This window comes from Elephas maximus, chromosome 3 (genome assembly GCF_024166365.1).
Source record: "Elephas maximus indicus isolate mEleMax1 chromosome 3, mEleMax1 primary haplotype, whole genome shotgun sequence".
NCBI lineage: Eukaryota > Metazoa > Chordata > Mammalia > Proboscidea > Elephantidae > Elephas > Elephas maximus.
This window is the reverse complement of record NC_064821.1, coordinates 54,931,892-54,958,883: the sequence shown is the minus strand read 5'-3', so window position 1 is coordinate 54,958,883 and position 26,992 is coordinate 54,931,892. Positions and strand designations below refer to the sequence as shown.

At 43.4% G+C, this 26,992-nt stretch overlaps 1 protein-coding gene across 10 annotated transcripts in view; it reads right to left on the bottom strand.

The window, feature by feature from the left end:
- FHAD1 (forkhead associated phosphopeptide binding domain 1) overlaps positions 1-26,992 on the bottom strand; it is a 199,312-nt gene that overhangs the window by 72,765 nt on the left and 99,555 nt on the right. For 9 of the 10 annotated variants that reach the window (XR_007516537.1, XM_049877983.1, XM_049877982.1 and 6 more), the window contains exons 8-14: positions 26,618-26,748; positions 22,806-22,895; positions 21,251-21,355; positions 13,314-13,421; positions 10,757-10,840; positions 9,867-10,022; positions 8,082-8,277 (exon numbers count right to left, since the gene is read on the bottom strand). Coding sequence is in view for 9 of the 10 variants with exons in the window: in XM_049877983.1 (XP_049733940.1) it covers positions 8,082-8,277; positions 9,867-10,022; positions 10,757-10,840; positions 13,314-13,421; positions 21,251-21,355; positions 22,806-22,895; positions 26,618-26,748 (870 nt within the window). In the remaining variant the exon portion in view is untranslated. The remainder of the gene's footprint in view (positions 1-8,081; positions 8,278-9,866; positions 10,023-10,756; positions 10,841-13,313; positions 13,422-21,250; positions 21,356-22,805; positions 22,896-26,617; positions 26,749-26,992) is intronic. The other variant, XM_049877985.1, reaches the window with a different exon arrangement.

Here is a 26,992-nt window from a genome sequence, read left to right as displayed (position 1 = left end):
TGGGTCCCAGTAAAGAATATTATTTTCAAGACGGTAGAGGCATCTCGAACTGTATGTTTGATTGTGAGGGGGAGGAAGCTAAGAGGCAGAGGTAGGCTATAGATGCTGGAGAAGATCAAAATTCAGGACCCTGGGCACAAGGTCCCTGGGAAGGAAAGAGAAGGGCAGACACAAATACAGAGGAGGGGAAGAGCTTCATTTGGAAGGAGGACATAGGCGGGGGAGATGAAGGGAAGGAGGAAAAGATGGGTATAAAGAAAGGAAAGGAATTGAGCATGCCCCTGCCTGGGGCCTAGATCTCTGACACTGCAACTTTCTGAGAACTGCCAAAAAGGAGTGAGAATAATAATATTATTATAACAACTATCAAGTATTAAGCACCTGCTATGTGCCAGGTGGAGCCCTGGTGGCGCAGTAGTCAAGAGCTATGGCTACTAACCAAAAGGTTAGCAGTTCAAATCTACCGGCTGCTCCTTGGAAACCCTATGGGGCAGTTCTACTCTGTCCTATAGGGTTGCTGTGAGTTGGAATCGACTTGATGGGAATGGGTTAGGCTTTTTTGGTTTGTACCAGGTATCACACCAGGAGTTGTATGTGTCACTCTTCAATCATTATAGACAACCCAGCAAGGAATGTATTTGCAGTTTATAGGTGAGGCAAGCAAAGCTCAGCAAGATTAAGCTATAGAGAGGGTATGTGGTAGAGCCAGAATTCAGACCTAGGTGTCATTCTCTTCTCAAAGAGATTGGAGGCTTGAGAGTAAATGGTTAGCAGCTAACGTGAAGCGTGTGTGGGAAGAGGTGCGTTATAGGGATGCCAAAATGGCAGAGGAGGCAAGATGGCCTGTGACACTGGCTTGGGTATGGGACCTGGTGAGCATACGAATTTGTGGTGGCTAAAAAAAAAAAAAAAAAAATTTTTTTTTTTTTTAAATTGGGATGAATCTGAGACTTCACTCAGCTGCAACCTGTGACCCAAAAACCAAAGGGGAAGAATCAAGTCATGGGTGGGATCCAAAGAGCAGAGGAGGACGAAGTCAAGGGTGTTGAAGGGGGAGTTGGGGTGTTCGATCATGTTTCTAGATTAGATGATGAACTGTAACATAATAAACCCACTGCTGTCAAGTCGATTCTGACTCATAGTGACCCTATTTATTATTCAATTCTGTATATTTCTGGTTATAAAAGGTACATGGGCTTATTACAAAAATTCAAACACTGTAGAAATCCCTAAAGTTGAAAGTGGTCTCTGCTGTAACTTCAGTGGTCTGCAGTCACGGCACATAGTGGGCCCTAGATAAGTGGTTGCTGAACAACATCGTGAAAGTAAAAGTCCTACATGACCCCACCCTGCTGGGGTGATACTCTTTAGCAGTCTGGTGTCTTTTTCTCCTGATATTTCTTTTGGTCAGATACTTTTTTAATAAAAAAAAAATGGAAGCGCACTGTGCATTTATATTATAACTTCCTTTTTTTTTTCATTTAACGATAATGTGTATCTTGGATAACTGAGACAGCGATTTTTCATGTACGGAAGGAAGTCTTTTATTTGCAACAAAATCTTGCAGAAATAGACACAAACAACTGAGCTTACAGAGAAAAATGTAAAAAGTCCTTTCTTTTCCTTATCAAAAGAAGCCTGAGAAAGTAGGCAGGAGGAGTGTAAGAGCTAACTTTCAAGGTTCCTCCTTACACGCCACCAGGTATTTCTTAAATTCCCGGCTGGACCACAGAGCAAATCCTTCAACCAACAGACCCTTAGTAGCAACACACACTTGAATCCTACCAGGCCTCACCTTCTTGGCAGCTCAGGATGTCACCTAACAATGTTTTTGTTGTTAGGCACTGTCTTAGTCATCTAGCGCTGCCAAAACAGAAACACCACAAGTGGATGGCTTTAACAAAGACAAGTTTATTCCCTCACAGTCCAGTGGGCTAGAAGGCCGAATTCAGGGCGCCGGCTCCAGGGGAAGGCTTTCTTTCTCTGTTGGCTCTGGAGGAAGGTCCTTGTCACCAGTTTTCCCTTGGTCTGGGAGTATCTCAGCACAGGAACCTCAGGTCCAAATGATGTGCTCTGCTCCCGGCACTGCTTTCCTGGTGGTATGAGGTCCCCATGTCTCTCTGCTCGCTTCTCTCTTTTATATCTCAGAAGAGATTGGCTTAAGACACTACCTAATCTTGTGAACCTCATCAGTATAACTGCCGCTAATTCACCTTATTACATCATAGTGATAGGATTGGCAGCATATTAGGAACATCACAGAAAATGGTGGACAATCATATAATACTGGGACTCATGGCCCAGCTAAGTTGACAGATATTTTGGGGGGACATAATTCAATCCATGACAGCTCATGGAGACCCCATGCACAATGCACGTTGTGATCCATAGGGTTTTCATTGGCTGATTTTCAGAAGTAGATCTTCAGGCCTTTCTTCCTAGCCCATCTTGGTCCAGGAGCTCCACTGACACTTGTTTGCATCATAGTGACACACAAGCCACCAGTGACAGACAGGTGTTGGCTGCGCTTGAAGTGCAATTGGCTGGAAATGAAACAGGTCTCCCACACAGAAGGTGAGAATTCTACTGCTGAACCGCCACTGCCTCCTCACCTAACAACATATCCTATGGTTTCCCTTTATGTTTATTCAGCCTGGATTCCCCTGGGGGATTTATTTCAGGATTTACAAACTGGGAGTGAAAATGCCTCTTAACATCAACTCCCTCTCTTGCCGAGTGGTTGAAGGATGGGCCCTACTCACCAACCTTTCTGTTATTATGCTTCATCCTTCTTCTCTTAGCTTCTTAAAACCAAGTAGTTGGAAACACAAATACAGTCACCAGACCACTGATTCCTCAAAAGTAACCAACTGCTGTTGTGTCAACTCTAAGCCGCGGCAACACCATGTGTCACAGTAGAACTGTGCTCCATAGGGTCTTCAATGGCTGTGATCTTTTGGAAGTATACAGCCAGGGCTTAGACTGCCAAAAGAATGAACAAATCTGTCTTGGAAGAAGTATGACCAGAATGCTCCTTAGAAGCACGGATGGAGAGACTTTGTCTCACATACTTTGGACATGTTATCAGGAGGGATCAGTCCCTGAAGAAGGACACCATGCTTGATAAAGTAGAGGGTCAGTGGAAGTGTGGAAGACCCTCAGTGAGATGGACTGACACAGTGGCTGCAAGTATGGGCTCAAGCGTAGCAACAATTATAAGGATGGTGCAGGACCAGGCAGTATTTTGTTCTGTTGTACACAGGGTCACTATGAGTCGGAACCAACTTGATGGCACCTAACAACAAGAAGCCAGGCCTTTCTTCTGGGCAGCCTCCAGGTGGGCTCAAACTTCAGCCTTTCAGTTGAGAGCTGGATGCCACATTAACTGCTTGCACCACCCAGAGACTCCGGGTGTTTCATAAAAGGACATTATTCCAAGAGACGTTAGTTGGGGCCCTGGACAACAAGAAAGGAGAAATGTATTTTGAGAACTCTCACATTCTTTATCTCATTCTTGGAGATCCACAGTGCATGTTATAGGAGGGATTCTGCAGAGACCTGTTTGATGTTACTTAAGTCTCGTGACTCTAAGGAGTCAGGAGAAAAAGATGGTGGGTCTGATAAATGCTGCTTGGGGCCAGTATTTCTCAACCTTTCTGGAATTGCTGGCCTGACAACTTAACTTTACAGTCCATGTTTTTTTTAAGGTAACAGATGACTAGATTTACAGACATAGTTGGCAATAGCTAAAATGGTCTTGAGAGTGGGGAGGAGATAGCATACACATACCTTGGCCCTATTATTATCAGATAGAGGTGATGGTCTGTCTTTGTTTTAGTTCCAATCTCCAAGAACAACTAGAACTGTGATCCACCTCATTTCATGGAAGCTGGAAGATTCTGCCATGATTACAACAGAAGTGGCACCGGGGGAAACTGGTCAAGAGAACAAGCTACTCCCTCTGACCAGAATGCTCCTCTTTCCCCTCTTTGGGAAAGAACTCCTGTGCATCCTGCAGATGCCCTACCCTCCCTGGCCAGATCAGAGCCCTGAGTTGTTGGGAGAACACCAGGAGCATGGACCGTCTTCCTCCCCATGCCCTGCCCCTCACCATTCCCTTCCTCTCTATGCTATGATGAGGGTAGGCACTTGTATAAAAATTAAAGATAATCTTGTTTTTGATTTTGCTTTTTGTGTGTGTGAAGACCTTTACATTACCTTCTGGATTCCTTTGGAGACATCCTGGCTGGGGATGTTGAAGTGAAAGAGTTGAAGATCACACCTCTAGTCTTATTCTCTGCTGCAAGAATGTCAAATTCATGTACCCTCTCTGGAGGCGGTTTGGCAAGAGGTATCAACGATCTTCACAACACTGGAGTTCCTCAAGGCCCAGGGCTCTTTCCCCTTCTCACTCAATAATTTCTTCCTAAGTGATACCATTCACACCCATGGCTCTAGTCATTCCTTCAGCAGATATTTGTTAAGCAAATGATACGTGGGACATGCTCTTCTAGGTGCTGAGGATACATCACAATCTCCAGACCAGGCAGCCAGGGTGACAACTGCCTTCTTCTTGCACCACATCTTGGATGTCTCACGGGTACCTCATGCTCATCTTCCCCCCTCAAACCTGGTCCTCATCCAGCATTCCCAGTTTAGCAAAGGAATCACATCTGTCCTTTTACATAAGCCAGAAACCTGGAGATCGTGTACAACTCTTCTCGCTTCCCTTACTGTATCCAAGTCTATTGCTGAGTCCTGTGGATTTTCCTCTTAAATGCCCCTGGAATCTTCTCTCTTTCTCCATCCCTACCCCTGCCCTAGTGTAGGCCACCATCATTTCTTAACTAGTTTCCTGGTGCTCCTTGCTGGCCACCTTCCAGCACATTCTTCACTTGTAGCCAAGATGACTGTCTCAAAATACAAACTTATTCCATTAGGTCCTCACTTTAAAATCTCATTGGCTTATTCCCAAAGCCAACTCTTCAGACAGGGATTGGACTGGACGACAGGATAGATCAAGAGGCAGTTGTTCGGACAGAACAAGGGGGTACTGATTGGTTTAAAGTCAGGAAAGGTGTGCGTCAGGGTTGTATTCTTTCACCATACCTATTTAATCTGTCTGCTGAACAAATAATACGAGAAGCTGGACTATATGAAGAAGAACGGGGCATCAAGTTTGGAGGAAGACTCATTAACAACCTGCGTTACGCAGATGACACAACCTTGCTTGCTGAAAGTGAAGAGGACTTGAAGCACTTACTAATGAAGATCAAAGACCACAGCCTTCAGTATGGATTGCACCTCAACATAAAGAAAACAAAAATCCTCACAACTGGACCAATGAGCAACATCGTGAGAAATGAAGAAAAGATTGAAGTTGTCAAGGATTTCATTTTACTTGGATCCACAATCAACAGCCATGGAAGCAGCAGTCAAGAAATCAAAAGACGCATTGCACTGGGCAAATCTGCTGCAAAGGACCTCTTCAAAGTGTTGAAGAGTAAAGATGTCACCCTGAAGACTAAGGTGCGCCTGACCCAAGCCATGGTATTTTCAATCACATCATATGCATGTGAAAGCTGGGCAATGAATAAGGAAGACCGAAGAAGAGTCGATGAATTTGAATTGTGGTGTTGGTGAAGAATACTGAATATACCATGGACTGCCAAAAGAATGAACAAATTTGTCTTAGAAGAAGTACAACCAGAATGCTCCTTAGAAGCAAGGATGGTGAGACTGCGTCTTACACACTTTGGACATATTGTCAGGAGGGATCAGTCCCTGGAGAAGGACATCATGCTTGGCAGAGTACAGGGTCAGCGGAAAAGAGGAAGACCCTCAACGAGGTGGATTGACACAGCGGCTGCAACAATGAGCTCAAGCATAACAATTGTAAGGATGGTGCAGGACCGGGCAGTGTTTCGTTCTATTGTGCATAGGGTCGCTATGAATCGGAACTGACTCGATGGCACCTAACAACAACAACAACATAGGATAGAAAATGATACTGGTGAGGAGTCAGCTTCTTGGATCAAGTAGACATATGAGACTATGTGGGCAGCTCCTGTCTGGAGGGGGGATGAGAAGGCAGAGGGGGACAGAAGCTGGCTTAATGGACACGGAAATACAGGGTGGAGAGGAGTGTGCTGTCTCATTAGAGGGAGAGCAACTAGGAGTATATAGCAAGGTGTACATAAATTTTTGTATGAGAGACCGACTTGATTTGTAAGCTTTCACTTAAAGCACAATAAAAATTAAAAAAGAAAAAAATTCATTGGCTTCTTGCTGCCCTTTAGATAAAGTAGAGTATCTTACCAGGGCCCTCACAAATCTCTGCAGGACATGGACCCTGCCTGCCACCTTTGCCAGCCTAGCCACATACCCACTCCCTGCCCTCGTTTCTTTTAGCCCCTTGTGTTCTCTATGTTCCTCCACACCACCAGGCCTTTGCCACGCTACTCCCTCTGACCAGAATGCTTCCCTTTCCCTTCTTTGGGAACGAACTCCTATGCACCCTGCAGCGCCCTGCGCACCCTGGCCAGGTCGGAGCCCTACACTTCTCCTTTGCAGCTCTTGCCCCTATTTTAGTTTCACATCTGTATGAGTGATTTTTTTTTCTTTATTAATGCCCACTCCCAACCCTGCCCTCCCCACCAGACTATAAGCTCTATGAGAGCAGGGATAGTGCCTATAGTTTCCACAATATTGTATTATGAAAAATTTCAAACATACAGCAAAGTTGGAAGAATTTTACAGAACACCTATACACCCATGACCTGGATTCTACCTGCTTCTAAAGACCTCATCCTTTCCCCTCCCTACATGGTGCCTGGCGTCTAGTAGATATGCAATAAATCTTCCCTACGTGAAAGTGGTTCATACCCTTCCACTTCTAGGACAATATCTTACAGAAATATTTGGAGAAAGCTGCCACAATGTTCTTCTCTGCATTATTTGTAAGTGTGGAAAAATGCTCATGATAGGGGATTGGTTAAATAAATTATGGCACATCCCCCACAATGGAATTCCTCGCCATCCATAACAGTAATGACATTGATCTGTATGTATTGACATAGAAGGGCATTTAAGGTGAACCATTAGGAACAAAACGAAAGACTATTCGGTATAGTAGAACACTTTTTTTTTTTTTTGTAGGATTAAAAAATAAACATGGAGATGGTGTCTAGTCTATGCCAGAATAACCAAAAAAAGGAAAAAAAAAAAAAAACCTGTTGCCATTTAGTTGATCCCGACTCAGCAATCCTTATAGGAGAGTGGAACTGCCCCATATGGCTTCCTAGGCTGTAATCTTTATGGAAGCAGATCGCCAAGTCTTTTTTCCTGTGGAACCGCTGGTGGGTCCAAACCTCCAACCTTTCGGTTAGCAGCTGACGCATTAACCGTTTGGACCAGGCAGAGACTTCTAAACAGTATGAAAACCTGTTGCCATTGAGTTGATTCCGACTCATAGCAACCCGAGAGGACAGAGCTGAACTGCCCTGTAGGGTTTCCAAAGCTGTAATCTTTGTGGAAGCAGATAGCTACAACTTTCTCTCGGCTGGTGTGTTAGAACTGCAGACCTTTCGATTAGCAGTCTGTGCCACCAGGGTTCCTTTGTGCCGGGATAGATATATATTAATGCATTCTACATATATTAAGGTATTGTAATTCTCATAATGAGTTTAGAAGGTGGGTACTGCTATTATCCCCATTTTACAGGTAAGGAAACTGAGGTACAGGGAGGGTAAATAACTTGCCTAGAATCATGTAGCTATTTCTGTGGGAAAACGTCTTGGAAGTCACACAGAAAATATCAAAAGTTGTTAGTGCTGAGAGATGAGGTCTGGCATAATTTTGATTTAATCTTCCTTTTGCCTTTGTCACATCTCATTTTCTTCCCTGATTTGGTTCCCACATGTGTATTTTTTAAAGGAAAATCACTTCTCCACTGGAGAAGCGAAGAAAAGCCTACTTGGCCACCTACCTAAGGAGCCTTCCTCAACAGATGTTCCCTCATGATAAGATTCAACACGACATTTTAGCATCAGGCAACTATGTGAGAGAAAAGCCCAAGTAACCTTTGTCAGAGCTGGATAACTGGATTCCGACGCAGCTGAGGAGCTGCTCCGTCTCCTCCAGCCAGGCCAGCGAGAGCCTCAGGATATCCAGCGCCACCTTCTGGAGCCCCGAGACAGGTGGGCTCACCTGAAGGTGCTGAAGAAGTTCGACTTCCTTCTTCAGGTCATGGCTGCAGCAAGGCTTTATCATGCAAGCCTGAAATGAGATGAGATCATAAGACGCCCAGACTTGGTGGCCAGAAATAGCACCAACGAAACGTGCAGAGAACAATATTCTCAACTTCACCACGAAGCAGGCAGCACATGCCTGGGAATATTCCCGTTTCAATCACTTTTTATTTTGAGCACTCTAATTTGGACTTTTGATGGCCAAAGTGACCCCACTTTTAGGTACATGCAATTACAAACCCGTATTGTCATTTACGGTTGGGCTGAAACGAGAACCACATTTGACTACTTCTATTCATCGAAATTCCTGCCGAGATCAACACACAAGCTGGTCAAAAAGCTTGCTTCCCTGATTTGAAAGAGTGCTGACAAGCCAGCATTTGCATAAACTCCTCAAATAGCAGCTGCTTATTTCCACAGAAAGCAGAAGCAGCTGCCTGCTCAGATAAGAGGTATCCCAGCCAGTGGTATCACTAGGGAGGTGAGGGGGGCACAGACCGCACCCCCTGACACTGTCAGAGGGAGTGACACCAAAATGACTTCAGGGTTTGCTGTGGTGGCAGCGGCAGGTGGGTCGGCATCACCAGGGAAGGGGCTGCCAAGGCAGTGATGTCACTAGGGTTGGTGTCACCTGCCACCCAGTGTGGTAATTCATCATTCCCCCACCACCCACCAGTCATTAAGGTTGGTGTCACCCAGTGAGGTAACTTGTCACTCATCCCCCATCACCTGCCAGTCAGGGTGCAGGTGGCTGGGTCACAGTACCTGCCTTTGCGTGGAGAGGAGGGTCTCTGCCTTGGCCAGTTGGAGAGGGGAGGAACAGGGGGAACTGTGTTAGGTGGGGCGCAGCGCTCTACCCACCAGGGGGTGGTTTGCTGGCTAGCCTCACCCACTCTGGCTAGGGGAGAGGAGTTGACACCATGAGTTACTGCACTGGGTGACACCAACCCTAGTGACACCATGGATCCCAGGGTGGGGCAGTGAGGGCGTCTCTGGTCCTATCACCTCCACAGTCAAAGGAGATGGGGATAAAAACATCTTTTCTGTTGCTAGACCCAAAAAAATACAAATAAAGAGCAGGAGCGTTTGGTTGGTTCCTCTGGAAATAACACGGGGACATCTTTTCCTTGGCCGTGCTGAGTGACTCGATCCTTACGTACAGTGAAACCTGAGATTCCCAGAACTTTATGGGACTGCTTTGTTTTTCCAGGTCTTGCAAGTTTTCCATCTTTGACAGGGTGCAGTCTAACACTTTTCTATCACTTCTCTGTCAGGTTTCCACCTTACACAGGCTCTGGCTTTTTTTTGCAGGTTTTACTGTAGTATCTACTAAAGCTGGACAGAGTCCCTGGGTGGTGCAAATGGTTAAACTTTCAGCTACTAACTGAAAGGTTGGCAGTTTGAATCCACCCAGATGGCTGGCCATTTACTTCTGAATGGTCACAGCCATTGAAAACCCTATGGAGCACAGTTCTATTCTTCATACATGGGGGTTGCCATGAGTTGGAATCAACTCAATGGCAACTGGTTTGGTTTTGAAAGCTAGACAATTTCCCAAAACAAGAAGCACAAAAATCAAATGAAGGGGACATTTGTGAAGAGCTTAGAAGGGGCCACCTGGCAGCTGTCTAGGGAGGTCTTCAGCTTCTCAATGTTCTCTGTGATTTCCTCCTGTTTGGAATTGCTGAGCTGGATTTCGTTCTGCAGGATCCATTTTTTTTTCTGCTGAAAGGTGATACTATCTTCAGTGACCTGGGTAATTTTCTCAATTAACTGGTGAGAAAAAAGGAAAAAATAAAAATAAAAAAGGATTTAAAACACATGGTGGCTCTGGGAGAAAGGGAACTGGCGATTATACACCTAAGTCCGCCCCCTAACAGGTGGGATGGCTCTGAAGGAGGACACTGGCCCTGACACCAGGAGGCATGCCCCAGGGTCAGAGATTATGGCTAAGAGTCAAAGACCCATATTGCTGCCATAAGTATGTCCCAGATCCATCGGCATTGTAGCAATAATTCCTAACGCTGAGCTCAGGAACAGAAGGTCAGCTTCTACTACACCCAATGAGAGCAGCCAACAGTGTGTTTTCTTATCTGCGTGTTGACTTAGAGTTGGAAAGAATGTTTGGAAGACTGATAATGCAATTGTTACAGCCTGAGGTCCATCCTCTCTACCATCTTTCCTCTTGAGAAGGAACAAGCCGGAACACATCCAGTGTGGTGAGGCGGCCTCTTTTCTCATAGTTAGTGAAGGTTAAACATGTGTGCCTGGTGACCAGCCTGAATGGTTTAATTTGATTTTCACAGAAACATTTCAAGGGAGTTTAACTGGCTTTTGCTTTAAAAGCCAGGAAATCCCATCAAATCAAAACAACTCTTTATGCTGTAGCGACAGTGTGAAAAATATGTGCCACCAACAAAAACAGAAACATATGCTCCCAGGGTCTGGAATCCCAGATCCCAGAAGAAGAAAGCAAAGGAGTTGCGTGGCAAGAAAGCCAGACTAACCTGTTGATCGGTGATGAGTTTGTCCTGGAATGGCTTCGCTCGTCCGTAGGTGGCCTTGATAACTTGGCTTCTGAAATGCTCAAGCTGCAGAAAAAGGGAAGGCAACAAAGTCAGGGGGGCAGCTGGAGCCAACAAGCCTGGGTGCTGCATTTCCATCATGGGGGTCTGGGAAAAATCAGTTAGAGGGGCCTGCCTTTAATCATTACATGTTATTAAAATCTTCATCTCTCATTGGAAGTGGCAGTACCCACAGAAGAAAAGAGAACAGCAGGTCTTAATTACTTGTCAGGCCTGCCTGTCTGCCTAATCCAACTGATGCACGTGGTCAGTACACACACATGTCTGAAGTCCTCAGAAAAGGCACTTGCTGCCAATTATCCAATGGGAAGTCTGTGGCCGGGAGTGCTTTTCTATAATTGCTAGGCTGGCACCAGACTGTGAAATAAATATTGAGGCTGTCAGCCCAAGTAAATTGTGTAATCAGCAAGGTGCCTGGGGAGAGAAGAATGCTCTCCCTTCTGCCATTTTGTGCCTTAGACCATAAGTGGGATGAAGACTACTGACTGTATTCATTCTGTATCCCTGGAACCTAGTACGGTGCCTGACATAGAGTAGGCACTCAATATGTATTCTTTGAGAATGCTTGTATCCAGAAACATCTGTTCAAGCCAGGGTCCTCAAATTCAATTCGACTATTGAGTTGTCCCCTGGTTGCTGGTGTTTTCAGATTAAGGCTGATGAAAGAGCACAGTAAAGTTAAATCAGGGCTTAGAGAATCACAAGTCCAAGGTGTCCTGGGTTCCATCCAGAAGATAGAAGCAGCCCATCTTTCTCTGGGAATTTACCTACGTGATGGGCTTTGACTTGGGGTGGCTGGCCCACCCACAAAATGTGGTCATTAAAGGAACTAAAACAAAGCCTTGAAGGAACCACAAGGGCCACTGACTCAATGTAAAAGTCAATGAGCCCTGAGACCCAGAGGTTTACTGCACACCAGGGAGTTCTGGAAAACCAAGTCAGTGAAATGTTGACTCTCCTAAGGACAGCTCTGCAGTCATCCTGCCAGAAGCCAACTGGGGTGACTTGAGGCACTCCACATTGAGGTCATCCTCTGGTTTCAGGGCCAAGGGGAGAATCCTAGCTCATCCAAAGAAGAGGTTCTATACAGGGGACCTGTGAGTGATGGTCCTGTTGGGATGACTGGTCAGAGGTGGGTTGATGACTCTGTCATAACTCATCGCAGGTCCCCATGGATGATGAGCTCAGTTGTCTGTAGCTACCTGCTCAGGGAAGGGCAGGCCCAACAGGGAGCAGGGCCTTGGAGATAAGGCAGGTGGCAGAGAGGGGGCTCATCCCTTTATCTTGAATCTAGACCTGGAGGCATCTCAATGTCTCCCAGGATCCTCCTGGATGGCCTTTTTCCAGAACCATAGCATGACCTTGGCACTTGGGCAAGGCACAGATCATGCCCACAGATCAAATATGTGTTGGAGAGGTGGCAGAATGCAGGAAGGGTGAAGGATAGCCCAGGTGCACAATAGGAGGCCCAGACCAGCAGGCTCTCTGCCTTTGACAAGGGGTTGGCACCTGCAGGACAAATGGCACTAGGCCTAATGGCGGTGGACCTTTGTTGAAGGGGCTTGAACATCTGCACAATAGTTAAATCATCTTTTGACTCATGTGTGCCTCTGAATTATAGCTTGCTGGGACAAATCTGGCACACTGTCCTGGGTAAGGCTTCTTGGAAGTGCCCTGGAAGAAAGCTGGGTAGGACGGAGGGAACCCTTTCAGGGTTGTGGTTTGTAACCTTTGCAGGGAGCTCACAGACCCTTCCAAAAATCCAATGATTGAATGGAAGACACTCACTCCCAGGAAAAAAAGCAGAAACACACATACATGGCAGTAGTTCCACAGATCCCCTGGAACCAGATTGCCAAGTGAGAGCCCTAGTGGAGGAAATCCAAGGCGGGCTTTTAAAGGGGCTGCACTCTAGAGGTTCCTGGCCCCCATGGCTGTGCCACATATAACAGGAAGGGCCACTGGCCCAATTTGGGCCAGAACATCAGAGGAGAAATGACGCCTCCAGGAACTTCTCCATCTTGCATGGACTTGTTTGTCCTGGGGCTTTACTTTATTTAAAAAAAGTGGCATTTCCTATGGATACTGACTATGACATGTGCTGGGGGACCCAGAGGAAGAAAGTTTGTGGTAAATGTCAGCACTAAAAATGTTACGGAGAAAGGACCGGAAACACCCAAAGGGTTAAGGGGCTCAAATCTCTCCCGAGAGGGAATGACACAGCCAGCTAATTGGGGCAGGCACTGAGCCAGGTCTGGTCCCCTGGTCAGGGTCTTAGGCCACAGCAAATGATTAGGTGGGAAGCTTCCCAGCAGACAAAACCTATTTAGTGATACCCACTGGGATGCAGAAGCCACATTAAACCTCTGCACGTGAGATAAATGGGAGAATGAAACCACGTCCTACCTCAGGCTGGCCTTCCCCTCAGAAAATCAGTGGGGGAATGGGGGCCCATGAAGGGGCTCTGGAGCACGCCTACCTGACCTACTGCCCTTTCCAAATTGATTTTAATGAGGTTCTCTCTGTTCCCCATTTCTTGCAGATGAAGCAATTTCCTTCTGGAATCCTCCTGAAGCTTCTCTTCAACCTGAAATGATGATGAAAGGATGTGCTTCCTGCTAATGTGATCATAATGGACTCTGGGGAAATCCCTCCAGGAGGTTTAATGGCCATGGGGGAGTCCCAGAGGAGTGGGGACAGCTGTAGCCCTTGTGTTGGGGTCACGGGCACACATGGGGTAGAGGCAGGCTCACAAGGAGACGTCCCCTGGGGAAAGGACCAAGCTCTGCACCTGAGCTCAACTATGTTTGTCCAACCCCAGGTTCCTAACGAGCCACTTGGTCTTGGGAAAGTTACCTCATGGCTGCATGCCTCAGTGTCCTTATCTGTCAAACAGGTATGGTGATGATATTACCCAGCTCACAAAGTTATTTAATCTCTCAAAGGAATTAAACATGTTTAGAATAGTGCTAACTCATAAAATGTGCATGGGAATACCTACCATGTAGCAGCTAATACCATAAGCAACTCACCTAGCACCGGGCTGGCCCATGGTGCATACTGAGTAGATGTTATTATTGGGTTTGTTATCATTACTATTTGTCATTGCTACTATTAGCACATTCACCGGTAGAAACATATCTGGGAGGCTTGCTAAGAAACAGATATTAAAGAATTGCAGCCTGCAAAGGAAGGTATTTAAACTGGGGGATCTCGCCTATTTACTTATACTCTTGCTTAATAGTCAAGTCAAGGTGAGTTTAGGAGTGTCTGATGCTACCCTCTGCTGGCCATTACAGACTCTGCAGCTTTTGTTGGATTCATTTTTGATGTATAAACATTGACTGAGTGCCTGCTGAGGCCAGGGCTCTGACACCATCAGGAAATGAGGCAAACTCTCCTAAGTGAAAGGAGTTTGTGTTGAAACAACTTCATAAGCTGTTTACTAGAGTGAAGAAGGATCACACAGATGTAATTAAAAACCCAGCAAAGTCTTCTAGAGCTTGTTTTTCTGGGTAGTGTCGAACAGTGGAAAGAATATCTAACAACCTACGTTATCTTGAAAAAGTCATGTAACTTTCAGTTATGCTCTGACTTGTACTTCTGATACTTTTTCATAGGCTTCAAGTACAAAGTCTAACCCTGGACTTCTCTTTTATCTCAATGAATGGTCTCTCCATTCCCTGATCCAAAAACTCAGCATCATCTTCAGCTGCCTCCCCTGCTCCATCTCTTGCATCCGAGGCCTGTCAATCCAGTTTTTCTCACATCCACTCCACTTCCAGTACCCTGGCCACAGAGCAAGCCTTTGTCATTGCATGCAGTCATCAGAGATTAAATAGCTCTTACCCTAGCCAAGGCTCCAGCCCAGGCCCTGAAGACCTTTGGCCGGTGATAATCAGCCTCCTTGCTTCTAATTTATTTCTTTCTAGTACATTCTTCATGGTACTGTGGGAGTTACCAAGCTATACAGCAGCATTGTCTGATAGAATTTTCTGCAGTGATGAAACGTTTTGTATCTATAGTGTCCAATACGGTAGCCACTAGCCACATGTGGCTATTGAGTAGTTGAAATGTGGCTAGTGTGACTGAGGACCTGATTTTTAAATTTCATTTTAATTAATTTTAATTCAAATAGTCACATGGGGCTAGTGGCTATTTCATGTTACTGGAGTCAGACAAACCCAGCTTCCAATCTTGGCTTCACTACTTACTAATCTTGTGTGACTTTGGTTTAGTTACTTTACTCTCTGAGCCTTGATTTCCTCATCTGTAAAGTGGGAATGATAATTTCTAGCTCATTAGGGTTAATGTGAAACTAAAAGAGATTAAATGTTTGGCATAATGCTGAGTATAGGATAAATTGTAGCTATCATTTTCACCATTATTATTAATCACAAATTTAAGCTTATTGGTCCTCTGTTCAAAAGCCTTCAGTAGCTCCCTACTGCCTACAGGGTATATAGCTCAAATTCCAAAGCCAATAAAAAAACACAAGCCAAAGATTCAAGAAGCCCATATGAGTCCTAAACAAGATAAAAGTAAATCCACACCTAGATAAGTTATAATAAAGCTGCTGAAAGCCAAAAGAAAAGAAAATCTTAAAAGCAGGTGGAGGTAAAAGACAGATTACACAAAGGTGCAACAGAGTATAGCTGACTTCTCAACAGAAACAATGGAAGCCAAAAGACAATGACATGATATACTTAACATTTATAATGAGCTGAAATAAAATAATGCCAATGTAGTATTCAATATTCAGTCAAAATATGTTTTAAGAACGAAGGTTAAATATAGACATTTTCAGACACACACACTGTGACAATTAAAGTGTGTCAACTTGGCTGGGCCATGATTCTCAGTGGTTTGGCAGTTATGTAATGCTGTAGTTTGGCAGTTATGTAATGATGCAATCATCCTCCATTTTGTGACCTGATGTAATTGTCCTCAATTTTATGGTATTGTGTAATTGTCCTCTATTTTACGTGTTGCTAATTCTAAAACCTTTTTATGTCAATAAGGCACAGTTAGGGTGGGGTGAATCTTGAGTCACAGCCTTACTAAAGGGCATGCATGACTCAAGCCACCACAATTGCTCAGGTCACACCTTCTCTGGCTCTGGATGTAAGGGAGTTTCCTTGAGGTTGTGGCCTGCACCCAATATATATGGACACTCTGGCAAAGCTCTCCCTTGCTCTGGATTCTGCATCCGGCTCATCATCATCTGATCTCCAGTTCTTGGGACTTGAGCCTGCAGCCTGTTGTCTGACCTGCTGTTTCTGGGATTCACCAGCTCCTGCAGCCATTTGAGTCAGGAGAAGCCTCCAGGTGACACCTGACCCATGGATTTGGGACCTTCCAGCCTCTACAACCATGAGAGCCATTTCCTTGAGAGATTTTTATATGTGTTTCATTGGTTTTACTTCTCTAGAGAACCCAGCCTAAGACTTTTGGTACTGGAAGTGGGGTCCTTCCTCAAGGGGCCAGCCTCCCCTTCATTCTAGGGAATTGCTTGAGGGGCTGTGACTCTTTTCTGGCCATTCAAATGACCTAGAATTCTTCCACTTGTACAGATCAAATAAGTATTTAGTAGCCTTCCAATCTATTTCACTCCTAGGGACACCACGACTAAGTAGCCAACACCATAAGTCCATACTAGTCAGACTATTCTGATTACTGCTTGACTCTGCTCTCCTTTATGGTAACCACACCCTACCTTGTCCTTATCAATTGAGTGCCACCACTTGGCCTCTACCACCATGGGGTCCAATCAGTCCCATTGTTAGGTGTCTTAATTCAGTTAGGACAGTTTCCCACTGTCAAATTTGACTTACATAAAATAGCAATCCCAGCAATCTTCAAGGATGCTGGGACTCCTTTCACAAATTTGTTCCTCACTGTTGTGGTAAAAGGTGTGTCCTCTGGGAACTCCATAATGGGTCTGTGGGTCCAACCTGATAAATCTACTCTAACATGCCAATTTCCCTAAGTCTTTGAATATCTTCTTCTACAGTATACCAAGGCAGATCTGGTGCTTCAACTTGATTTAGTGTAGGCCACCACTTAATCCATGCTTCAGTGAAACAAATAAACTATTAGATCCTTTCCTAACTTATTGAGCTGAAACACTGAATGAAGAATCTGTGCTTAGTGGGCCCATATCAATAAACTCAGACTGACCCAACCTTCTGTTCCTTACACCATTATCCCACAACCTTAAAAGCAATTCCCTCATGTATTCCCCAGGTTTCTGTTTGTATATATGAGAAAAGTCAAGTAGTTCTTTTGGAGCATAGCATACTTCCTCCTGGATCACACTTTGTACTTCACCTTTTGGGGATCACGGGGACTTAGGTCTAGAAGCAAAAATGGGTGGTAGAGATGGGTCCTAGGAACATTCAGCAACGTCTTTGTAAGGCACCTGCCTCAGGCGATGCCCCAGGCACCAACCTAGGCACTACCTCAGCTTCATGCTCAGTTGGGTCAGTCACATGAAATGGATGTTGAAGGGATAATGGTTTTCTTGGGGAGGGTGGTTTAATAGACAAAGATGGAATAATCTCTTCAGATGGGAGGGATGGTGCTGTTGGCAGGAATGAATCAGTGGAATTTATGGGTTTGGTGTCCCCAGTTTCCTGAATATCTGTCCATATGTCCCCCTCCCATGTTTCAGGATCCCATTTCTTCTCAGTCTATGCCCTCACTTTAACTTCAGATACCATTCATAGTGGGAATTCAATTGGCATTGTAATTCAGCCACTCTTACAATAAGACTCTGGGTTTGATTTTCGGCAATATCAGCCCTGTTACTACAAGAAATAAGACTTTCTTTCAGGATACAATTGGCTACTTTCGGGTGTTTTATGTGATGCTTGAGCTGTGACTGTGGAGCCCTGAGCTTGTATCTTTCTTTCACCACTTTGTCTAGCGAAAGTAGGACCAACCAACCAGCTTCCTTATACTTCTCATTCTGACAAAATTGTAGAAAAGTATCCAACATGCAATCACCTGGAGCCTTGTTTCTCACAAATATTTGATCTACTGGCAGTAATACTTTATTTCTATTACCACCTCATGCTATATATTAGCAGTGCCCTCTTACTACTGGAGGCAGAGTCATCAATGCCTTTAAGACTAGCCAGACTTGAGAATCAATTTAGAAAACTCATTCTTACAATTTTGTCTCTCTAGAACTACTCTTGGTACCAAATGTCTTAGGCTGGGTTTTTTAGAGAAGCAAAACCAATCACATATATGTGTGTGTATATATAGATAGATAGGTAGGTAGACAGATATAGATATATAGATATAGACATATATAAAGATTTAGTATATGGGTGTGTGTGTATATATATATATACATATAAAAATTTAGTGTATATATATATAGAGAGAGAGAGAGAGAGGCTGGCAAGTCCCAAATCCATGGGTCAGGTGTTAGCTGGAGGCTTCTCCTGACTCACGTGGTTGCAGGAGCTCGCAAATCCCAGAAACAGCAGGTCAGACAACTGGCTGCAGGTTCAAGTCCCAAGAACTGGAGGTCAGATGATGATGAGCCAGATGCAGGATCCAGAGCAAGGGAGAGCTTTGCCAGAGTGTCCATATATATTGGGTGCAGGCCACAAGCTCAAGGAAACTCCCTTACATCAGATGAGGCAGTGAAGGATGCGACCTGAGTAAGGATGTTGACTTGAGTCATGTCCCTTAGTAAGGCTGTGACTCAAGATTGACCCCACACTAATCCTGCCTCATTAACATGTAAATGTTTAGAATTTACAACACATAAAATGGAAGGTAATTACACAATACATACACATCTGAAAGAATTTTTCATCAGCAGAGCTACACTGAAGAAAAATACAAAAGGGTGCTCTTCAGGTAGAAGAAAAATGGTATGAAAAATAGTTAATCAAAGGTGGAGATGAGACGAGCAACAGAAAGGATAATATGTGGATAAATATAAATAAATATTGACCACATAAAAATGCTAATAATGTCTTTTGTGGTTTTAAATATAGGGACATTCAGAAAATAACATGAATGGCATGTAAGTCCAGAGAGGGGATAAATGAAGTTAAAGTGTTCTAAGGTCATTACATTGTCAAGGAGAAGGCCATAATTATCAACTAATATTGGATTTTGGTAAGTCAAGAATGCATGTTACAGTCTTTAGAATAGTCACTAAAAGAATACCAAAAGAGTGAAAAATTTCCAAGCTAACAGATAGAATAAAAGGAATGATAGAAAATCATCAACTCAAAAGAAAGCAAGAAAGGAGAGAAAAAGTAACAGCACAGGTAGTACCGCTAGCCCTGACTGAGCCAGAAGGTAAATTTAAATCCCAATGTATTAGCAACTACATTATACATCAATTTATATGGACCTAGTAGCATAATCTCAAGTTACATAAAGCAATAATTGACACTACAAGAAGAAATATACAAACCTACAATCATGATGGAATTAAAAAAAATACCTCTCTTAATGTCTGATAAAACACAGACAAAAAATCATTACAAACATTTAAATTTTGAACAACATCATTGGCAAACCTGATCTAATGGACATACATGGAATACTGCACCCAACTACTGCAATCCACATTCTTTTTAAGTACACCCATGGAACATGTACCAAATTTGACCACATGCAGAAACGTAAAGGAAGTCTCAACCAATGTCAATAAATTGAAATCACACAGAGGATGCTCTTTGACCACAGTACAATGAGGCTAGAAACCAGCAACAAAAAGGCAATCTGAAAATCCTCATATATTTAGAAATTAGGAAATCACTTTTAAATAGCCCATCGACCAAAGAATGTCACAACGGGATTTGGAAAATATCTTGAACTGAATAATAATGAAAATATGACATACTAAAACTAGAGGATTGCAGCTAAATCTTTGTTTAGAGGAGAACGTATGGCCCAGGGCGTGGTTTATTTTAATTAAAAATATAACAATGTAAATTCATTTTCATTGAGAAAGTATTTTTGAGAGTAAAGTTTGTTAAGCCAATGGTTTGAGAAATTTCCAAATGTTTCCATTTTCATTTTTATTCTTCTGAGATTATTTTTCTCTGGATCAGTTCTTTACTGGGTAAATTACAACTAAGATTGGATTTACCTATAAGTTTTTCTGGTATATGTCGAATTTTTGTCAGTCATATATCATAGCTCTGTCGTGTGTTTTATTTTGTGGGCCTTGTTTCTACCAAGTCTATTTTTCCCCAGATTATATTTTGTGCATCTAAATTTTTGAAGAATATTTGATTATTCTCTCAAGTTTTACTTGATAACAAACTTTAAGCTGTGGAGTTTTAGTTGTTGGTGTTATTTTATTTTAACTATTTCTGCCAAGTCTACTTGTGCTTTGTCAACTTTTGTAGTCATTGTCAACACTATCAATAAGATGTGACTTTCCAGGCAGTTTCTTGTCTACTACAAATTTAACTTGTGAGGTTTTAACGGTAAATTTTAGCTTCTGGTAATTATTCTACTAGTCATATTAATAAAAAAATTGGAGAAAACCCTGGGTCATTTGCCTTTATTTCTCAGGTCATCGACGAACAATTCCCCCTCAGATAGGATTCCTCTGTCATCTAGGTCTGACCTTAAAATAGACTCAGTTTTCTCAATGATGACAGTCTTCTTATCAATAAAATAGAGTATCCAAGTTGAAAGAATGTAGATTCTTCCCGCAACCCTCAGGACCCTTAAAGATATTTTCAGTTTAATTTTTTAGAAAGTGTGATCCATAAACATATTTTATATCTCCTCAATTCACCATATAGCCTGAAGAGGTCACTCAACATTGGTTTGGAGCGAAGAACTTTCTAGAATAATGGAAATGTTTTATATCTGCACACTCCAACACAGTACCACTGGCCACATGTGCCTATTCAGCACTTGGAAACGGCTAGTGTAAGTGAGGAAATGAATTTTTAATTTTATTTACTTTTATTTAATTTCAATTTAAATAGCACATGCGACTAGTGGCTACTATGATGGATAACTCAGGTCAAGAATATGCAACTATAATTGTTTTCCCACAAGGGGAAGGAAGCATAAAAATGATTTGGCAACACCATACCCATTGAGGTCTGGAGATAAGGAAGTCTCATTAAAAAAGGGGTGGGGGGGGGACAGTTTCTTGAAGGCAGTCTAGAGCAGTGGTAGTGGTTACACATGGGAGCTGTGGAGTCAGACAGGCCTGGGTTCAAGTTCCGTCACAACTATTTTGTCTGAGCGAACTTGAATAACTTCCTTTGCCTCTGTGAGCCTCAGTCTTCTCAGCTATAAGGTGGGGGTAACAACAGAAAGGACCACCCAGGTCATTGTGAGGATTAATGGATACGATATGTGTGAATCGCCTGGCCCAGAGCAGTCAGTGGGCCAAGGCTGTCCTGGCCGTACCTTGCTCTTTTCTCGAAATGTCTTGGAGACCATGTTATGTTCAGTGCAACTCTTCCTCAACTCCTCCTTGAGTTTCTTCATTTCTTGCTCCATGTCTTGGATTTGCTGAAACGGTTTCAACAACAAGTCAACTTTCCTAACGAGAAGTGGGAGCTAGGATGAGAGGCCTGAGTCCACAGAACCCATTTTATCAGGTTCGTTAAGGCAGAACCTCGTCTGGTATTGTTGTGTGCCATTGAGTTGATTTCAACTCATAGCGACCCCATGTGACAGGGCAGAACAGCCCCATAGAGTTTTCTAGGCAGTAACCCTTATGGAAGCAGCTCACCAGGTCTTTTCTCCTTGGTGGGTTCCAACCACCAACCTTTTGGTTAGCAGCTAAGGGCTTAACCTTTGCACCAGCAGAGCTTTTTAGTCGGGTATTAGGTTGTTTAATTCCTTCCGTTGGGGAAAATTTTATATCTCTAAGGCCAAGAAGACTTTTTCAATTAATTATTGAAAGTGCTGGATAAAGGAAAATAATTAGTTTCCTTTGAAAATTAGCACAGATCCTGGATTAAACACAAGATATCCATCGATTCACTGGAATCCTTACTCTTGGGGTATATTTTGGAGATCAGCCTAAATAAGGGCAAACTGTTTGGAAGGCACAATGGGCACAATTTAGAAGAAAAGAACAATGAACCGATCTTTTTTTTCCCCATTTAAGGCAGAGAATAGGAAAGTTCCTGACAGGGAACAGAAAACGCGTCCTCCCCCAGCTCATGCCTAGGACACTGTGCTTCCCAAAGAAGGGACACGTACATCTAGTGGTGTGTAGGGGGGCTGGGGGTGCAGAGAATAAACATTTTAATTCTAATGATCATATTTCCATTGCATTTATTTTTATATTAGCCAAATGTTAAACCTTTTATTTATTTATTTTTGTTTTTAAGAATTGGAAGAAAATTGATGCACTGAAATAAAAATACACAAATGGACTTAAATAAGAATGTTATGACAATAACAGCACCAAGTGTGATGGGTGCAGACTTTTTGTCCGGGATGATGAAAATGTCTTGAAAATAGGTAATGGTGATGGTTGCACAACACTGTGAACGCAATTAATGTCACTGAGAAACAGTTTAAAATGGCAAGTGTCATGTCATATATATTTGACCACAATAAAGCTTTTTTTTAGTAAAAAAGAAAATATAATAGTGCAGGTGACTACGACAAATTTGTGACAGTGGAACATAAAAGTGTGGGAATCACAGGTCCAGAATGAACTTCTAGCAGCATGTGGTGACCAGTTGGCCAGCCTCTGTCCTGGCCCCACCCTCAGCCCAGCCTCAGGGAAACCCGGTAAGGGAACTACAGCCAATTGCCCAGAGAATCCCGGGGGAGCAGATTTTCACTTGTCTCCGTGCTTGTTTCCTCCTTGAGGCTACATCAACAAACAAAAAACATCTCCAGAGGTTTGTGCTTTCCATTGGGTCAAGCATCCCATGGATGACCCATAAGGTCGAATTTCAGCTTTTCTGTGCACACCTGTGAACAAGGAAGTTTAACTCACGGTTTTACAGAGTTTTAACTCTTTCTCTTGGGCTTCCCTGTGTTCCTTCTGAGCTTCTTCCTTTTTCAAGTCTTCTCTCAGCGCTGAGCACTGTGGAGAAAAAGCACAACAAAGAAAAAGGCCAAAGTGAGCCATGTGGGGTTGTCTGAGGTTTCCAAGTCCCCATGTTTGCCCCTGAGAGAAGAGCCTGCTGTTTAATCCAGTCACACAACCCAAATTCGGAACCATAAGGTCGTTTGTGTCTAATGGGACAATGGATCACACAGCAGGTCCTAGTTCATCCCTTTCAGGAGTTCTGAGAAATAAGGCATCTAAATTCTTCCTCCAAGGCCAGAAACTTGAACCACAGGAAAATCCAACCTTGTAGAGTCTGGGTACTCAGGGTGGAGGAACTGGGGTTTCCCACCTGTGATCAGCAAAGAGTCCAAGTTTACCTAGGCATCAGGGGAGTCACTAGGTAAACCTGAACGGTTCTTAGTGTTTTATAAAGGTTACTTCTCAAAGACATAACTGCCCTGGTGGCAGAAGCGCGAGGGGAAAGTCTTTCTCTTTCTTGCTTTTTTTTTTTTTTATCGTATTTTATATGAAGTTTTACAGAGCAAACTAGGTTCTCATTAAACAATACACGTATGATTTTGTGACACTGGTTGCCAACTCCACAACACGTCAACACTCTCCCCTTCTTGACCATGGGTTCCCCATTACCAGCTTTCCTCTCCCCTCCTGTCTTCTCGTCCTTGCCCCTGGGCTAGCGTGCCCCTTTAGTCTCGTTTTGTTTTACAGGTCTGTCTAGCCTTTGGCTGAAGGGTGAACCTCAGGAGTGATTTCAGTACTCAGTTAAAAGGGAGTCCAGGGGCCATACTCTAGGGGTTTTTCCAGTCTCTGTCAGACCAGCAAGTCTGGTTTTTAATTTTTTTGTGAGTTGGAATATTGTTCTACATTTTTCTCCAGCTCTGTCCAGGACCCTGTATTGTGATCCCTGTCAGAGCAGTCGCTGGTGGTTGCCAGGCACCATCTAGTTGTGCTGGACTCAGTCTGGTGGAGGCTGTGGTACTCGTGGTCCATTAGTCCTTTGGACTAATCTTTCCCTTATGTCTTTGATTTTCTTCATTCTCCCTTGCTCCAGACAGGGCGACACCAGTGGAATATCTTAGTTGGCTGGGAACAGTCTTTCTGGAGGGCAGTTTGGCAACAGGCATTAAGAGCATAAAGATATGCATTCTTTTGGACCCAAAAATTCCACTTTAGGAATGTATCCTAAGGGCAATGACTAGGGAAATCAGAAGATCTATAGATTCAAGAGTCTTTATAGCATGGTTAACAACAACAACAAAAAAAGTGAAACAACCCAAGTGTCCAACAACAGGGGACTGCTTTAGTACATTGTGTACATACAAGAGAATATTACGTAGCATTTAAAATCAATGATACAAGCTGTTATATTTATTAAGATTTTTCTTTAACATGGAAAAACAGTATTTAAAGTTTTAAAAAATGTGTATAATATAAATTCATTTTGTTATGCACACACATATATATTTCTATGAAATAGAAACAAGACTGGAAGAAAATAAAATATTAACACTGATTTCTTGGGGTGGCTTTCTTTTCTTCTCTTTTTAATTTTGCTTTTCATTATTGTCTAGTTATTTTTCTAAAATGGACACATATGGCATATGTAGTTTTTAAAAAAGACAGGCATTTCAAATGCTCACAGCAGCAATACTGTCGGTTAAGAGGAGTCCATGTGCTAATGGCGGCACAAGCTAGAGAAGAGGGGCTGTATTCAAGGTCAACGAGGAAGGGGAACTGGGCATGAAAACAACCCCAAATGCACTTCAGGAGTTAGAATAGCAAAGAGGTATCATTTTCCATATTTATCCTACCTAGCATCAGTTCTACAACCCAACCCCCCCAACACACACACACACACACACACACACGTAAAACAGCAATCACACGTGCCAAGGAAGTCAACCTGCTCAGGAGAAATGGTTGCCGAGGGCTTGGGGAAGGGGATGACCAGGTACAGAGGCAGAAGAGCACAATTAAAATCAGTCTCCCACTTCTCAGAAGTTAATTTTTTAAATCCTCATTTCACAGATGAGGAAATTGAAGCCAAATAACTTACAACAAAAGAAAGCTCTGGGACTGGCCCTGGTCCTTCTGACCCCGGAGCTTGTGCTCTGCCTTTCACCAGTTCCAAACTGGGTATTGTAACAAGCGTCAGATGTTACTTCTGTCTTTTTCTTAGAAATTCAAGATCTGTAAATAATAACATGAGCCCAACTATTCCGTGTCCAGCACCCATGCAGACGTAGCTGCTTGGTCAGGTGGTCACTATGAATCTCTGAGTTGCCACTTGAGATGAAAGCTATTGGGTTTTATCTTGACTCATCAAAACAGACATCTTATCTTACAGGATCAGGATCCTAAAGTCAGCATGGAAGGCAAAAATTACAAATAGTTAAAATCACATTTAAAAAGCTCTTCACTTGCCTTTGAGGTTCATTTTACACAGAGGAATTCTTATACTCGCTAAAGTCTAGGGAAGAAGTGAAAATCTGTGCATCTGCTTCTGGGCATTTGAGCACTCTGCTTTTAAGGTGGCTACGGAAACTCTACGGAAACTCTAGTGGTGACTGGGAGACAGCAGCGAAGACGGGCTCTGCTTGCCCACAGGGAGATTCTATCCTGTTCTAATGTTAAGTCTTGCAGTGGTAATACATGCTAATAGAGGTGTTCATTGCTGGGATTAAACAAACCGATTTATAATAGGTGTTAGAAACTGTTTGCTGGATTTGAATCAGTTGTGAGCTGCTATCAGAGTTGGCCCCAGACTTATGGGGACCCCACACACTGATTTAGAAAATAATATTGGAGTCTTTATTCCCTGTCCTTGAGCATAATGAATGTGACCCAGCTGGAGCTGAGCCCACAAGGACTCACATGGACACATCAACTGGGCGCTGAGATAAAGACAACAGATTGGACACTCTTGGAAATTATCTTTGAGGGAAAAAAAACCTTTTAGGGAACTTTTCACATAAAGCCAACAAAACAGAACACAAAAGACTTTCCACTCTTTTCTATTAACATTTAGTGAACAGAAAATTTGTCTGACCAATGAAGATCCTCCTGACTGAAACCTGTACCAAGGATTGTTAAGAAAGACGATTCAAAATGAAGGATCACAGCTTCTAGCCAATCTGTGAAAAGGTGAAGCTTTCAATGGCTTTGCCCATTTTGTATGTTAATATATACTGAGGACTCTGTAACCTTCTTTGGACTTGGGCAGACATGGCTCTAGCAACATGCTTCCCCGCTTCCCACTTTCACTTTTTTGAATATATGCCGAATAAAGCTTTCTTTTTGCTTTACTAAACTTCATGATGTCTTTTACCCTACAACAGCACAATGGAATGGAATGCTGCTGGGTCTTGCATCATCTTCATAATTGGGTTGCAAGCCCGGGTCTCCCGCATGGAAGGCGAGAACTTTACAACCAAATCACCATTGCCCTGGATTTGAATCTACATCTTGCTTAATCTGAGTCACAGACATACTGGTCATTGAAATACTGCAGAGAACTCAGTACCTGCTTTCTGTCTTCCGGGTCCCATTTCATATTCTGGCCCCACCCAGCAGCCATCTTCCTCCTGCTCTTGGGCACTGGTCTCATTTCACAAATAGTGTGAGAGGAGGGAGGAAATTTTAAAACCAGGGCCCCAGATAAACGAGTGTAAGATCGACCCCACTTTGCTATTTTCACCCCGCAGCTCCAGTATGATGATGGGAATGCTGATACTCACCCTGGCATTTAGGGCTTCAAGCTGGTGATCCTTTTCTTTGTTCTGACTTTTCAGTTGATCCATTTCCTGTTTTAGTTGTTGGATTTGCTCATTCCTTGCTAACATGTCTTTTTGCAAAGATGACACCATCCCTGTAGAAAAAGACTCATAGGGGTCAAAGAGCAATAAGGGTCACCACTATCACCACTACCTGCCAGGCAACCAGTGAACAAGCTCCTTCCAACCCAGGCCAGGCCTAGTGCTCCGCCTGGTGTGGAGAAGGTTGTCCTCAAGGACCCCAGAAGCCACAAGGGGGATGAGATCCATATCCACTGAAAATCATGTGTTGAAGGTCTCAGCGAGAATAAGGCCAAGTCAATGAGTATTGCCAGGGAC